Source organism: Pagrus pagrus (genome assembly GCF_965226575.1).
Source record: "Pagrus pagrus genome assembly, chromosome: 16".
Taxonomy (NCBI): domain Eukaryota; kingdom Metazoa; phylum Chordata; class Actinopteri; order Spariformes; family Sparidae; genus Pagrus; species Pagrus pagrus.
In genome coordinates, this window is record NC_140200.1 from 7,839,712 (window position 1) to 7,856,364 (window position 16,653).

The following is a 16,653-nucleotide window of genomic DNA, read 5'->3' on the forward strand; positions in this document are numbered from 1 at the left end:
TTAGACACAGAGAGCTTTTCTCCTTACGTTCTTTATGAGCAGGGGGTAGCGTGTGATCCTCTGCATGGGCTTGAGGAGGAAGCTGGACAGCGGCATTCCTTTACAGCGGTAGTTGGTGGCTATCTTCTGCTCGAGAGGAGGCAGACGGTTAGAGAGATTTATATTTTATTGCATCTCACAGAGCCGTGTCTGTTCTTCATCCACAACTCGTACCTTGAGGAAGTCTTTAAAGTCTGGCTGGTTGTAGGTTTTGCTCTGCAGCAGCGCGGCAGCGTTGAGCTGACAGGAGCAGAAGCGGATGTAGGGCTGCAAGTGGGCGAGCTCGGCAGCCAACAGGTCCCCGATCAGCTGAACAGGCATGTTGTCTCCTCCCGTCTTTTTGAGCACACGCAGCGCCCTGGGACGGAGATAATGTAAGACGTGATTGTTGATTGTCTTTATAAATATGTGTATTTTACTGCTTTAACTGCTGCTGTACCTTTTGCTGTTATACCTTTAACTGATTTTATATTATGCTTTTTTCTTATTGCTTTTTATGCAGTTTCTTATCTATCCATCCATCCATCCATCCATCCATCCATCCATCCATCTATCTACTGTTTTCTGCAGTAAAGCCTCCCAGCCAAAGAATTTGGCAATGCGCAACAACAAACCAGTTAAAAACTCTAAAACTATTTTTACATTTTTACATTCCCAATAACTCTGTGAACCAAATCTGAAATGTCAAATATTGATGTTTTACAGTGGATTTTCCCTTAAATAGTTTTTACTTCAGCCTTCAGTTCTTCCTTTCAGCACATATTAGCCAAAAACTTCCATTCCAGTGTTGTAAGAAGCAGAGCAGATTCACATCATTTACCAGAATAGCTCATAAAGGTGGTGTAGAAAACCTACTTGAGTAGTTTGGTGTTACACATAATCAGCTCCCTCCAGTTAACAAAGATCACTCCCATCTCAGCCTCCGTCAAACGGCCTGACTCAGACATTGGCTTGTGGAAGACCTGAGTGACAAAAAGGAAAGAAAATCAAAAACACTATAAACAATCCCAGTGGTTCATACTCTGAAGAAAAGCTGAATATGTGTTGGTCTGTACCTCTAGAACCAGCTCCAGGTCATCCACATAGGTCTCCTCAGTCTGGATGAGCTCGTGGATGTAACCCTGTCTCTTCCTCTCCTGAGGCGTCATGGTGTCCAGCGTCATCAGGTCGGCACACCCTACAGCGCGCGGCACACGCATGAAGACGAGCAAACATGCGGGCATGCACACAACACAAGCATGTGCGATCACGAGAAGAGCCGTCTGAGTAAACACTTCACACATCAGCATGTTAAAATCTCCCTTTATTATAAGTTCTATGATCATTTATTTACATTTAATGCACAGACAAGAGTGAGGCACGTTGTAGTTGCAGTACATGAACATACCAGGCAATGCTAACGCTAAGAACACTGCTACCAAAGACGCTAAAATAAAAGAAAACAAAGCACCTTTTTCACGGTGGAGCGCTCACTCCGAATGATTGCATAGGTGTGAATGAGCAGAGTAGCTAATGCTTGTGTGAGAGAGCAGTGGAAGACTCAGTTGGGTGGTTCAAGTCTTTGAGGTACAAACGTGGCCAAAGGTCGGACGTGAATGTCAGCAGTGTGGTGTCGTTATCTGTGAATCTAAACGCTAAATATCTGCGTGATCGTTTTTTTTGCTGGTGATATCACAGTTCAGTACAGGATGACTCTTTGATCACTTGGAAGCATTAATAAATGGAAGAGTGCATAAGAGGTTAATAATTAAAATCACGACTATTTTTTGAGCACGAGCAAATGCGCTAGCAAGCAGCAATCAAGGTTATCGGTGATTTAAGCAACAGTGAGTGTTCCCATTGGTCCATTTTAGCAAGGTTTAAAGGTGCAATATGTAAGAATTGGCCAAAAGGGGGCAGCATATCGCCAGAGTGATTGCTAACTGCTGCTAACTCCAGCTGCCGTTAGCTCGGTAAGCCATGCAGCTAGCGGTCCGGACTGGAAGCTCAGAGCACCGGCGGAGTGTTGGTATTTACACCGCTAGCCCAGGAGCTTTGTAGCGGGACGGGCCGGAGGCCATCTTGTTTAGCATGCAAACTGATGTCGACGTTTTTTTAAACTAAAATTCTTACATATTGCACCTTTAATGTCGTTAGTGCAAGAATGAGTGACCCTGTTAAGAAATTGTTTGCCGTAGAGATTCATAGCCTTGATTTTAGAAAACTAAATGACTTCAGTTTTGGTGCCATTCACATATTATTTTCATTATACTGTGTAACCAAAACACATCCAGGTGATCCGCGTTTCCATTAATCTTTAGCAAAAAAACTACACATTTCATGCCTTTTGTGTAGAGGGACAAAAGCCTCTAAAGCACGTCTAGCTGCCTCTGCCTCGCTCCATTGGTTAATTAGTTAGTCAAAGAAACATCAAGGGAAACAAAGACGAGGACAGAGAGAGAGCCGGGGAGGGGGGTAAGGGTGAGAAATAAATGCCTTATAGGGGGGGAAAAAAAAGAAAGAAAAGAAGCAAAATAAATGAAAAGAATCAAAAACAAGAGGAGCAGAGAACACCACAGTCCTAAACGAGTGAGGTGGAAAGCGCAGAGACGGGCTGTTCTCGCTGGCGGCTGGGCTTCCTGTCGCGACAGGGCAATTCGGATTGGCTCAGACAGAAGGGGTGAGGAAGAGGAAGAGGAGGAGGAAGAGGAAGAGGAGGAAGAGGAGAGAGGAAAGCCAGCACTACTGTCCTACAGAGGAAACAGAAAAAAGGAGATGAAGTGGAGGAGCGGGAGGGAGGGGAGGGGAGGTGAGTGAGATGAAGGAGAGACAGCAGACATTAATTTAGTTTTAATATTAATGCTAGACTCATACATGCACGTGCATTAATAATGTATTTCTGGAAATGTAAATGTTGTTACTAATCGTATCAGCCGGAGCATGATGGCAATTTATTACATTTTATTTCTCTGATGAAGCTCAAGATGGTGTGTGTGTGCCGGGGTGTGTCTAAGTCAGGACAAGTTCATTAGAATTAAAATTTCACCGTGTTTGGTGTCTGCAACTTTAATGAGTTCATCCTAATTAAACGTCCAGTGCGTTCACTCTTGTTAACATAGATCCACTGCCGAGGAGAACATGCAAGCTATGAATACTAATGGACACACACAAAAAATGGACTCTTTTATATCATCAGACCGGCTGCGTGAGTGAGCACACACGAATCACACCCTTCAATACATGCCAGTGATCAGTGTAATGGACACACAGTTGTATGCATAGTGGTATCTCTATCCGTCAACCTCCATGTGAAACTAATGTCTGAAATTTACCCAAAATATGACTGATTAGGATGAAAAAATAAAAAAAATGCCACATTCACTTCAGGTTAATCAGTGGTTGTTCCATGTTGGTCTGTGACCCAGTGATTTTGTTGGTGACAATTGTTTAAAGACTATTTTGACTTTTTGAAAAATACGCTTATACATTTTCTTGCTGAGAGGATGCTAAATATGAAGCTACAGCCCAGAAACGGCTGGCTTAGCTAATCAGCCAGCTTTAAAAGTATCTGTAGGCAGATTTTAATGTTAGTTTTACCTTCTGACGCAGTCATGCTAACGTTTTTTCTTCCTACTTTCAGGTTAACATAAAGACTGGAACCACTGAGAAGCAGCTAGCTCATCTTACTAGCCTCCTTATATTTCAGTTTCTGTATTTATATAGGTTTAAGTTAATGAGATATAACATTTTTATGTTAGCTTACCTTCTGAAGTTGCCAAGCTATCCATTTTCTCCTCCTTTCAGTCTTTATGCTAAGCTAATAATTACCATTTTAGCTTGTGACCATCACATCCTCAGCAAGAATGTGCATAAGCACAGTTCCCAAAACTTGTCCTTTGACGTTTTGTGAAATGTGCTTATTCACTTTCTTGACCAGATTATGCTAATCATGAAGTTGTAGCCGAGAGACGGTTAGCTTAGCATCACATAAAGAATAAAAACGGGAGAAAATAGCTAGCCTATTTAGCTAGCATAGTTACATTTCATTCTTTGCAACATTTAAGCTGATTAGCTATGCCATGTTATTTAGTGAGCTTTTGAAGTCCATGGTAGGCCTGCGTCCAGTCTCTATGCTAAGCTAACAGCCTGCTAGCTCTACCTAACAATTGGTTGTTTTATGTTTTTTTTCCCCCAGCAATAATGTTCATAAGCGTAGTTCCCAAAACAATTAATTTGAATGATTTTAAATCGTTGGTGCAGCAAGTTAAAAGGCCCGATCCTTTATTCTGAAGGACTGAAGGAAATTACTTGACTTTTTTATTCTTGCCAATAAAGAGGGTCAACGTGTATAAGATTGGGCCTTTTAAGTGCAGTGGGTTCATCAGTGATCCCTCAGTGATTGACACAAACCAACACTTTTGAGCTTACCGTCAGTCTCTCCATGCTCTGACATGGATGAGGAATCTACTGTACCTGGAGTGAGTCAAGTCAACCAATCAGACTTTTTCAGCAGACAAGAGAGCAGTTTGTTTTTACAGCTGATGAACATGTTTTACCAGTTTATATTTGTACCCACCAACAGCACGACCACAATAATCCCAGCTACTCGTGTGAATTATTGATTTTCTCTCAGATTGCATGACAGAAAAATATTGTCCCTCTGAGAGAAACTGCTAAGGGCAGCAGAAATGAAAGCTGGAGGTTTACTCACATTGCTGGCTGGGGTCTGATTCTGTTGTCATCTTGACATAATTGGTGGGCAGCAAGCCTGTGACCCCATTGACGTCTCCTTTCCACCAGTCGGGGTTGGTCTTGTCCAGGATGCTAATCAGCTGACCCTTGGAGAAGCTCAACTCATCGCGATTGGCAGCCGTGTAGTCGTACATTGCAATAACCTGGCACACTGAGGGATCAGAGGCGAGCGTGGGGTTAAATTTAAGTATGTGGACAAGATGGATTTATCAGTTTACTTAATATTTTTATACTAACAGAGTGGTTCTGGGAATGGCCTGTTGGCCTGTTGGTTGATTGGTCCACCAATCCAAACAGTTATTGGATGGCTAGCCATTTAAGTTTGTACACACATAACTATAAAGGTTGGCACCTTGACATTTGCATCATACTTATTTAGCACATCAATGCACATTTTCTATAAAATTTCAAATACATAGACTCGGACACTCATCAGCGGTTATTGGCAGGGTCGTCAAAGTAATCATAGTCTAGAATTATAATGTATTAACGTCTCTGCATGCTTGATTTAACTTCATTTATTACAGACAAACCCCAACTGTGCAATACCAGATCATGCACACTGGTCACGAATAGGATGCAATGTTCAAAGTGTGTCAGCCGTCACCTGGCAGAGGGGAGGGGGAGGACTTGGTGCTGGAGGGGCCGAGGAGCTTGACGTGAGAGGAATGAAACCAGCCTCTCTGGCGCTTCTTGCCTCTCGCCTGGAGGGAAAAGAGCCAGTGAGAGTAAATCAATCTCTTGCCGGTTCACTTTTGAATTCTACATCGCGAGATGAACTGATGGATCGATTCTGTCCGGGCAGAGAGCAGAACCTCCAGAATCCCAGCAGCGCGGACAACAATCTACGCTCAATCTCGACGGGTCTTTACTGGGAATTTATACTCACTGCCGTCATAAATCAAACCAAAGCTCAACCTGAAGTCTGTGGAACGACCATCAGACTTCTGTTTAATGTCTCATCCCTCTTGATCTCGATCAGCATATTCATTACCGAGATCACTGTACAACGATGTTAAATTAAACTCTGACTACCTTGGCTGAACCGTCCGCTCCTCGCTGTTTCTCAGCCGTCTCATTACTGTGTCAAACTGTACACTGAGGGTTTAACCGGAGCTACAGTGGCCACCTCAGCACAAAATAGACAGTGTGGATTAACCTCTCACTGCTGGAGCTATATGACATATAGACAGCCTTGTTATTACTCCTGTAACCTCCTGCCCACCTCCCACCAGCTCTCCATTGATCTGACAAGTCAGCAGATACACAGACATCTACAGTACAGGTTGTTTGGTGGAAAAATACATGTTTTCCTCCATCATGTTTTAAGGCTTGTAGGACATGACATACATCAAACATGACCAAGACATTTTTCTCGACAATCATTTAACAGTGCTCTAAATAGTTTTTATGCTGTTAAAGGTGCAATACTTAAGAATTATAGCCTAAAACGTTCAAAAATTATCAACAGAATGTGAAGAAATAGCACATCTAATGAAGTTAGCATGCTAACCAGCTAACCACCAAGCCTACTACCTTAAGGCAGCTACAGTTAGCAGCAGTTAGCAGCTACCCCGGTCATATGCTGCACCCTGTTTGTTTCGACAGGTGGGCAATTCTTACATACTGCAACATAGCAGTGGGTGACATCCAGAGGTCATTTATTACATATTGCACCTTTAAATATTTAAAATTTACATTCTCTCATTTACCTTCAATTCTCCAGCAATGTGGATATTCAGATATGAGCAGTGGATTTAAGTGGACTACAGCTGATTAATCATGCTCATACAGTGCTACACAGTGCAGGTGACCTTGAACTGCACATCAGGATTTAGAGCTATAAGAAGTACAACCTTGTTTGTGACATGCTTAAGTATTAGCAGCTAAGATTATTCTTCTACTTTTATTTTCTCAAAAAAGACTCATAACTCTCACAGGGACCATGTGGCTGTAATGACTGACCTGTAGTTCACCGAGCCACCAGCCGGTGGAGTTCTTAGCCAGGACCACAATCAGTTGCCCTGGAGACAGACGCAGCTGATGTATCATGGGAGCGACGGTGGCGGCGGCGGCGGTGGTGCTGACTGCCTGAGCGATCTCTGTTGACCAAACAGAAATAGCTGAGGATGAATTTAGATCAGGTAAATGTCAAGAGCATTACAGAGGCAATCAGCATAATGTGACAGTGTGTGTGTGTGTGTGTGTGTGTGTGTGTAATGTGTGCATTTTCTCACCAGGCTTTTTGGTTGAAGCTCCAGGTCTCGTCGCCTTAACGAATAAAGTAAAAGTAAGTAATAAATAAGTCAATAAGATACAAAATTCAAGAAGAGTATATATAACATGAGGAAAAACGATGTTAGGGTTGTGATCAAAGATGACTGTCAACATATAGATTCATCTACTGATCACTGGATTAATTACTTTGTAGTATAGTTTGTCAAATTTCACCATGTTCACAGTACACATACACATATGTGAAAAATAAGTAGTATAAAACCTTATGTGGCTCCAGAGGAGGCTGTTTTAATATGATCAATTGCCTCCAGTGATGTCACTCACTGGCTGAGTTGCATTTTGGGTAATGTAGGCTCCAGGTTTTGAAAAGCAGTCACTGGTCGAGCATTGCACTCTGATAACACTGTCGGACTCATGATGGACAGTTTCAAAACAAATGATCAAGATCCATACAGCAGAACTGACATTACCCACAATGCAATTCTGCCCTTGAGTGGCATCACTGGAGGAAATTTATCAGATTACATGCAGCTTCTTCTGGAGCCGAAAAAAGTCTTTACAATACTTGTTCACACATGCAGTCGTACTCCAAATACCTGTAAACACACTTTAATGTGTTGCCAATAATATAATCTTGTGTTTCTACTGTCACAAACATTTCAAGTTCATGTCAGAACAGCAGTACCATGGTTCTAACAGAACTCTCCCACTAATAAACACAAGTGGACTGACCTCTGGTTCGACAGGTCGGACGTAGTTCGAGGGGAAAACCCCCGTCTGATCCCCGATGCATCCTCGCCACCACTCTCCCTCTCTCTCCGTCACTATGACGACATCCCCCTCATTGAACGTCAGGTCCCCCATCTCCGGGCTCTCGTACGTGTACAAGGCCACATACTCTGGTTTGGATCGAACACGGGAGTGAAAGTCAGAACTTCGTCATGTTAAAACCTGTTACTCTGCACGTAAACTCAACTTACCCTCTAGATGAACAGAGTCGCCTGCGTCAAATGCGTCCAAACTAGAATGAGATCAACACAAAGTCAGTTTAGGCTCATGCTCAACTTAATTCGACATCAGAGGTGTGTGTCTGTGTGTGTGTCTTCGTACTCTGTGCTGCCGGCCGTCTCCAAAGCGACGCAGCCTTTGGGGAACCATCCCTGCGTCCCGTTGAGCTGCCCCAACCACCAGTCCTCCCTCTGCTGGAGCACGCTGATGATGTCGCCCTGTGAGAAGCTCAGCAGCGACGTGATGACGTCGCCGATGCCGGAGGAGAAGCTGGGGCGAGCCTCCGAGGCGGCCGACCAGGAGGAGACGGCTCGAGCCAGCAGAGGGACCGAGGGCTGAGGAGAGAGAGTAGATTCATCTGTTACATCAAGCAAACCATAAAATGAGCCTCTGTGACGTAAAACCACCAAGAATATTATTACTTTTCATTTGATTCTGAGCCTGAGACATAACCTACAAATGCCAGACCCACTAACACTGATGTTATCTATTAGGAGATGGGGATCTGTAAATGTCTGGGTCACCCACACAGAGGCAGAGAGAGAGAAGAGCTCCCAGTAGAGAAAAGCTATAAATATAAAACCATACTGCTGTTCAGGATGTGAGTGTGTGTGTGCTGGTGTCAGCAGCAGCGCGAGTACCTCGGCCAGACCTAGTTCCTCGCCCGCCAAAGACAGTTTACAGCCGTCATATACTACGGAGGCAGATGCTGTTATACCAACAAGATACCCACTGAAATTAGATTTAAACCCGCATTAAGTTATTTTTGGCACGCCGGCCTCGTAAAGTTGATATATAACCGATTAGCAAACAGCTGCTAATTTACACTTGCAGCGGCAGATGCAGAGAAACATTATGGCTTGTTCTGTATTACGATAAAACTACACACGGATTTTCAGGAAACTCGGTTGATGGGTTGAGCACGGGCCAAGGACGAACCCATTAAAGTCTGGAGTGGATCCAAATCGCGGGGGTGGACGCACAAATTATCTTTCACTTTCACGGGAAGTGAATTTGCGAGACAGGGCGTTTGGCCTTTGTGAAATAGGTAGTACACATCTTAAAATCCAGTAGGTAGTAGTTGTGTGTCGATTATGAATATTTGAGATGGTTTCAGTGTTCACTTTTCACAATGTCGTGACGACATCAGTGGCTTTTTCGCTCTCCTCTCCGACAGCGAGTTGAAACATAAAGTACACGGCTGTAGTGCCCACACAGCTCCACCTCCACCAGAAGTACATTAACTTACATGCTCTTCTGCTTAACTTACAGTACACAAGCTTTCTTATTTTTATCTTTCAAGGCCTTTTCACACCAAAGCATGGATTTCATCCCAAAAAATTGCACAGAAACGTATAAAAACTGACTTTATATATAATATTCCAGCAGACCTTGATGGTTGGCTGATAAAATCCTTTATTTCAGCTGATGTCCGCGTCAAAACGGGAGAAAACCTGATCAGTTTGGTCTCACAGCAGCCAATACTGTCTGACAGACACCACAACGATTACCTCAACAACCAAGTGGAGGACAGTACTGTATATGGCTTGAGATCGCCCAGCAGCTGGGGTACAATGAAGATGCTAATGTAGCTGATGTTATATTATATGTTAGGTGCCGAAAGAGGCTTTTGGGGTCCAGAGGGAACTCGACTCCACCACCTCCGAGGACAAAAATCTAGTTTTTAGCTGCTTAACGCTCACTTTATTCAGCAGCTGTGTCTGCCTGCTGCTCGGTGCTGTGATATATCTAAACATGAGCTGAAGGACGCTGACAATCTGAGAAGAGCTGAGGAAGAAGTGCAGAATGTGATGATACTGCTCTCTGGATTTGTCCTTACAAGTTCCTCCTTTCACATTACACGTAGTCGCTTGTTCCATTTTTAATACTGATAAAATATGGATTAGTGCAGCTTGAATTTTAATAAACTGGCAGGACAGGGAGGCCCCTGATAATTGAAAAGCTCACGACATTTTCAGATAATATTCCCACTGTAGATATCAACTGATGAATCAGCTGCAACTAAGTAAACTAAGTGCTGTAAAAAACCTTTTGGAGAACATTTTGTCCTTGTGATACCAGACAGCAGAGAGTAAATACAGATAGCGCACAAACAGATAACTCCCATGTTTCTCCCGGATGAAAGATCCAGAAAAAAATCACGTTTATCTCTGAACTGACGAGGCAACAAAACAGGGTTTAAATCTGCATCGGTCACTTAAACGTTTACCCGTCCATTAGGAGCGAGCTTTCTTTAAAGAAGTCAGACTCAAGCCGCTGCACGCTGCAGTTTAAAGTAAACATAAGCACTCCCTCCTCACCTGTGAAGTGTCTGGTTGGGCAGGAGCAGGGCTGTCGACTACTACCTCCCCATCTGGGACTCTGGGTGAAACAGGAGGGACAAACCATTAGGGGAAGGAGCCAACACGGGGATAATAACAACCTCACAGAACTGAGGCGTAAATCACTACACCCAAGGTGACTGTTACGGACTATCAGACAGCAAAAAAAACACAAAACTGTCTCACAAGCATCGCACATTAAAATGTCTTTGAGACCGTCCTGAGCATCCCGTTCCTTCCTGAGTGTTACCTTGCGTTCAGCGGTGGCGGCGGACAGGATGTTTTTCCGGGTAACGAAGGGGCAGTCTCAGTGGTGGAGGGGGTCGGACATTTCTCTGCGTAACTCTGGGGGAACCAGCCCCGGTTTCCACGGTAACTCCCGCACAGCCAGCCAGGCTCGCCGACGGTCTGCTCGTCCACCTGCATCACGGAAAACACGGTTCAATCAACCACAGCCAGGCGACGATGACGAGCATCCACTGGACCAATCAGGAACAGTTACTCTCACCTCTATCAGACAGTCTGCGTCCACGCTCAGCTCGTCTGCGTTCCGGGCAACAAACGAGTACAGAGCTCTGTACGTGGTCAGCTTCGAGGATCGCTGAGCCAGCACCACCACCAGCTGCTGCGCTGCTCTCTCCTGCTCCTCCTTCCTCCTTCTCTCCTCCTCTTCTTCCTCCTTTCGTTTCCTTTCTTCCTCTTCCCGCTTCCTCTTCTCCTCCTCCTCCTCCTGCTCTCTCCTCCTCCTCTCCTCTTCCTGCGCTTTCTCCTGGGCGGCTCGGAGGCGCGCCTGTGCCTCCCTCTCCTCCTCCTCCCTCTGTCTGGCCCTCTGCTCCTCCAGGAGCCTCCTCTGACGCGCCTCCTCCTCCTCCTTCTCCCTCCTCTCCTGCTCGAGCTTCGCCTGTCTGTGGGAGTTACATGCAACTTTTTAAAGCACAACACAGAAGAACATGTGTTTTATTTTAAATTAGAGCAGCGAGAGGTGATTACAGAAGGCCTGAGGGGCAAGTGAGGATGTTTTTGTTTCTGGTGATCCATCTTCTAAGTCTGATCTAAACTGTTTTTTTCTCCTGTGTTTATGATTTGAGAACTGGTGGAAAAAAAATTGTTTTGCGAGGATAATCACCAGTTCTCAAGTCATCACCAGAAAAAAATGTCCTCACTTGCCCTTCAGGGCTTCTGTAGTTAAGTGTTTTACAGCAAAAACAATCATTCATCATTAAAGTGATATTTATGCAACAATGGCAGAAAATTATGTCTTCAGCATCTCCAATATCAGAATGTCCTGCTTTCATCGGTGTTATATCATATTAAACTGACTATTTTTGGGGTTTGGACTGACAAAAAGAGACATTTAAATGCATCAGCTTGGGATTTAATAAGCTGGGATGGACATTTTTCACTATTTTCTGACATTTAATAGACCGAACAATTAATTGATTCATCCACAAAATAATCAGCAGATTAATTGTCAGTAAAAATAATTATTATTTGTTTCAGTTTGGACATAAAGAGAAACAAAAGCAGATACAAGTAAACTAATGAAAGATTTGTGCAGACGCAGACAATTATAAGTCACATTTTTCCTCATGCTTACCTGGCAGCCTCCTCCTCCTCCCTCCTCCTCCTCTCCAGCTCCTCCTCCCTGCGTCTCTGGAGCTCCCTCAGTTTCTCCTCTTTGACTCTGTACAGGTCGTCCAGGACGGCCTGCTGCTTCACCTGCTTCTCCCTCAGCTCCTGATGCAGTCACAGGGTATGCAACGCGTTAGAGAGACATAAAAGACACAAGACTAGTTTAACAACACAGAAACAGTGTTGTGATCAAACAGAAAACACAAAACACGACTGTATGCAAGCTTTTCCTTCTGCTCCAGCAGCCAAAAACAGCACTTTTTTTTATTAAATCTGTATTAAAACTACAAAGTACGGTTTCAAAACTCATCTCTACATGTGGCGTGGGTTTAAAAAGGAGTATTTGATGCAAAACAGTCATTCCAAAACATGCAAAACTGATGCAAAAGAGCCAGCCCACAAACTGGCAAACACACAAATGTGCAGGTTAAGCATTCAGTATGTGTGTGTTTTACCCTCAGGGTGCATCCTGTTTACACAGAAAACACAGGCTCCAAACTCCATGGAGAGAAATAACAAAAAGAAAAAAGGGGAGGACATGGCACCAGAGCACAAGCTCCATTTAATAATGAGTGAAAAGACAAAAGAGCAAGGATTAGCGAGGAGATCGAATCATCACGGGGATGAAAACTAAAAGGAAGACTTGTGGCTCGAGGGAACGCAGGAGGTGAGATGACAGAAAAAACGTAATGAGGAGCGCTGGTGAAAAAAAGATTACGCACTGTGGGAGGCAGAGAGAGACAGGGAGGAAAGAAAGATAACCTTGATGAGAAGGAAGAGCTGGCTGAGGCAGGCCAGCAGAGACAGAAGGCCCCGCAGGACACAGTCATCCATATCCCCAAGCTACGAAAGAAACACAGTGTGAGGACGGAGGGAGGGAGCAGGGCAGAGGACGGGACGGACAGAAGGTGAAATATAATAAGTGTGATCGAGATTAAAGGAGGGAAACAGATGTGTTGTAGGAAGGGACGGGAAGAAAAGGGTGATAAAAGGGAAAGGAGGCAACACAAAATAAATGGAAAACCAGAAGAAAGATGTCCAGGTGGAGGGAAGAGGAGGGAAAAGAGAAAGGGAGAAAGAGAAAGACGTTAAAAGCAGTTAATAAGAGAAACCATCAGAGCAGGTAAAAGAGAAAGAGCAGCTTTTTTTGATGCTGCAATCATTAGTAACAGATTGATGATACACCGGGAGAGGACATGACATCATTCTTCACAGGTGCTGAGTTATCGGGCTTTCTGCCAGCCGACGTGTATGTCTGCAGTAATGGTCAGGTAATAGGTTTTCTTTGCCTGAGGTGAAACTGTAACGTCACCAACACCGGCTGAAGCAGATGTCACAGCAGCGTTTTAAGCCGGAAAAAAAAAAACTCCCTACACACCAACTTCTTGTTCATAATATTGGTGTAATCCATCACACAGTGATGCTGCTTTATTTTGCTGCACCTGACCTCTATAATGAAATATTCATCTTAAATACATAACCATAAAGGAACAGTTTGACATTTTGGAAAACACGCTTTTCGGTTTCCTTGACGAGAGTTAGATGAGGAATCGCTTTCAGGAGGAGGTCACACATTGAGATTACACTGTAGTTCAGGTTATTACTCTGAAATATAGTTTTTTTTTCTCGCCGCCTGTGATTAACCGCGGTGAAGTCCCTCAGTCCTCAAAGTTTTAACACTTGTTTATAGAGCGCTACAGCGGATCGGATGACATATTGACACATTCACAGCAAAAACAGATATTTATCAACTTCATATTTTCTTTGCGCGCTCAAAAAGGCTACTCCTGTTGCGTTCGTGTGCACCTCCAGTACATTTGTACGACGGATCATATCATGCGAAACTGTAGTAATTGAGTAATTGGAGTTTTGAGCGAGCCGTTTGATCAGCTCAGCCAGGATGAAGAGAGGAAGCAGGGAGAAGCTGACTAGCCTCGCAAACTCCAAAGCTAAAGAAAACGCCTAACAGCAACATCTAAAGCTCACTGAGAAACAAGTTGTATCATTTTTAATAAAGACTTAAAGGACCATTTGCCAGATTTACATAAATCCCAGTGTGGTAATGCAGTTTAAATTCACAACTGACAAAGTCCAATGCATAATTTATGTTTAACGGGATCTATTACACAACTCAACTGCTTCTTGGCTTTCACACCAGAGGGGTATGGATGAAAATCCTGTCTTGATACATAGACAAAATTCAATTTCACTTCAAACTTCACCTTAATTAAACTCTGAAGAACCATTAAGATTGGCCTCATTTAAAACGATGCTGAGTTACTAATTAATAAAAAAGGAAGAAAGAGATGAAAAACAGTTAGACACTGAAGCAGGGAGGTTTTTAATTGCTCACAGGTTAGTTAAGATTTTTATAGTAAATATAAGAATTTGGGGCACTAAAAAATGTCTGACTTTCTAAATCAGACCACACATGGGGCATCTTAAAGGGCAACTCCACCAAATTTCACATTAAAGTGTGTTTACAGGTATTAGGGAGTACTACTGCATATGTGAAAAAGTAATATAAAGCCTTTTGTGGCTCCCGAGGAAGCTTCATGTAATCTGATACATTCTCAGTGGCTACGTTGCATTGTGGGTAATGTAGGCACAGGGTTTTGAAAAGGAAGAAGAATGTGTGGCGATAAGTGTTATAGGAGTGCAATGTAGACCAGTGAACTGTGTTTCAACACATGTTGCCTACATTACCCACAATGCAACTGCGCCACCAAGTGACATCACTGGAGGCAATTTATCAAATTACATGCATGAGGCTTTATACTACTTCTTTCACATAAGCAGTAGTACTACCCTGATGAACAATCACTGGTAAGATGTTTGCTTGATTGACAGGTATCTCGGCGAATCATAATATTCCAAATCTTGATTTTCTGCCTCCAACAAGTGACCGAGAAATTTGTATCTTCTACAATCTGTGGTCTGACCCGGCTCGTCCCCGGACTAATATAGATTGTGTTGAACTAAAATGTTCTGACATTGGCTCAAACAGTCATCGCCATCCTCCGCGTGCTGAATCTGACCTTAAGCTCCTTGTTGTACTCCTCCATCTGGGCCAGTTTGTCCGTCGTCTCCCTCTCCAGAGTGTCAAGCTGATCCTTCAGCCGCCGGCAGTTCACACCTTTCTCCGTCACGCTCCCGGTCAGAGAGGTCAGAGCCACGGCTACAAGACAAAAGGTCAAAGGTCAGAGACCGGAGAGAGAGCTCAGCGACGGGTGTTGTCTGTATGTGTTGTGCGAGCAGGCGTTTGTGACCCACAGGAGATTTTGTTGAGGTTGATGTTTCGCAGCTTCTCCGTCAGCCTCTGTTGTTCTGGGAGCAGCAGTGAGAGCTTCTTCTGCCAGTCCTGTGGCCAAACACAGAGGCATGAAAAAAAACTAAACATTTACGGGATTCATTTAAATGCGCAAAATATTTTTCTTCCTTCTCTCACCTCAAACTGAAGCTGCAGCGTGTTGATCTCTGTGATGCGTGCGTCCCTCTTCTGATTGACGAGGTCCACCTCTGCCTTCAGAATCCGCCGTTTGCTCTGAGCGTCACGCAGGCGGTCTGAGATCTGCTTGTGCTTGTTGCCCTTTGAGACCGGGGAGTTGATATCACAGCGTGCTCGTGCTTTCATTAACATATGCAAGATTGTAAAAATGTCTCACCACAGCCTCCAGCTCCAACTCTAGACTCTTCTTTTTGGCCCTGAGTCGGGAGATCTCCTCCTGCTCCCCCTCTCTCCTCCTCCCCAGCTCCTCTCTCTTCCCACGCTCCCACTCCTCCCTCCTCTGGCGCTCCATCTCCAGCTTCGCCGCCTGAAAGCACGAAGAGACGCGGTCACCGGAGACGACAATCTAGTGGCTAGAAGCTTTCTTCTCCCACTCACCTCCTTCCTCTCCAGCTCTCTCACCCTTTCCTCCTCCCTCTGCCTCTCCATCTCTCTCTTCATCTCCAGCCGCCTCTCCTCCTCCAGCCTCCTCCGGTTTTCATGCTCCCTGGCCTCCCTCTCCCTCCTCTCGTGCGCCTCCATCTCCTCCCTCTCTCGCCTCTCCCTCTCCTTCCGCTGCGCCTCCTCCAGAGCCAGGCGCCGTTTCTCCAGCTCGGCGCTGCCTCGCGCAAAGTTCTCCTTCAGCTTGTCCTCGAAGGACACTAGGAGAAAGAGAGCGGTTGTGACACAGAGCAAGACCCGAGGACGCCTCGCGTTACAACAAAGTGTGCAGAATGTGGCCTACCGCTGCTCTTGGTCTTCTGTGCAGGCTCTACCTCTATTGTGTCTATTAAACAGGGAGTAATGTACGGCCCTGTCCCATTAACAAGCTCACTGGGCTTGATTCCTCCTCTGAAATGAGAGAAAAACAGTGTCAGTGGTTGTAATAATGAATGTAATCATAGACAGAGCGAGCGTGTCAAACATCTGTACCTGAGAGACGGAGGAACCAGGTCTTGCGGCAGCGTGAGGGGCAGAGGTCGGCCAGTTTTAGCCATGTCCACCAGGTGCATGGCCAAGATGAACTCGTCCCCCTGCAGCCGCCCGTCCTTATCCACATCTGCCAAGGTCCTGTGTACACACGATGTAGTAAGTCACATGGCAGAGCAATAAATATGAAATCTGAAACGTTGTCATGATTTTATTATGCAGAGGGAGTGGAAGAAGCTGTAAACG

At 44.6% G+C, this 16,653-nt stretch overlaps 1 protein-coding gene across 6 annotated transcripts in view; it reads right to left on the bottom strand.

Annotated features, from left to right (window-relative positions):
* The window catches only part of itsn2a (intersectin 2a), a 40,893-nt gene that overhangs the window by 2,873 nt on the left and 21,367 nt on the right, over window positions 1-16,653 (bottom strand). For 2 of the 6 annotated variants that reach the window (XM_084377893.1, XM_084377889.1), the window contains 24 exons: window positions 16,411-16,548; window positions 16,223-16,329; window positions 15,877-16,139; window positions 15,656-15,805; window positions 15,439-15,579; window positions 15,264-15,351; window positions 15,029-15,168; window positions 12,753-12,833; window positions 11,956-12,095; window positions 10,867-11,263; window positions 10,609-10,778; window positions 10,338-10,398; window positions 8,119-8,351; window positions 7,989-8,029; window positions 7,741-7,907; window positions 7,008-7,041; window positions 6,736-6,872; window positions 5,378-5,474; window positions 4,730-4,921; window positions 4,447-4,491; window positions 1,095-1,216; window positions 895-1,001; window positions 214-397; window positions 28-126 (listed from right to left, as the gene is read on the bottom strand). In XM_084377893.1, coding sequence (XP_084234019.1) covers window positions 28-126; window positions 214-397; window positions 895-1,001; window positions 1,095-1,216; window positions 4,447-4,491; window positions 4,730-4,921; window positions 5,378-5,474; window positions 6,736-6,872; window positions 7,008-7,041; window positions 7,741-7,907; window positions 7,989-8,029; window positions 8,119-8,351; window positions 10,338-10,398; window positions 10,609-10,778; window positions 10,867-11,263; window positions 11,956-12,095; window positions 12,753-12,833; window positions 15,029-15,168; window positions 15,264-15,351; window positions 15,439-15,579; window positions 15,656-15,805; window positions 15,877-16,139; window positions 16,223-16,329; window positions 16,411-16,548 — 3,334 coding nt within the window. The remainder of the gene's footprint in view (window positions 1-27; window positions 127-213; window positions 398-894; window positions 1,002-1,094; window positions 1,217-4,446; window positions 4,492-4,729; window positions 4,922-5,377; window positions 5,475-6,735; window positions 6,873-7,007; window positions 7,042-7,740; window positions 7,908-7,988; window positions 8,030-8,118; window positions 8,352-10,337; window positions 10,399-10,608; window positions 10,779-10,866; window positions 11,264-11,955; window positions 12,096-12,752; window positions 12,834-15,028; window positions 15,169-15,263; window positions 15,352-15,438; window positions 15,580-15,655; window positions 15,806-15,876; window positions 16,140-16,222; window positions 16,330-16,410; window positions 16,549-16,653) is intronic. The other 4 variants (XM_084377890.1, XM_084377892.1, XM_084377891.1 and 1 more) reach the window with 4 other exon arrangements.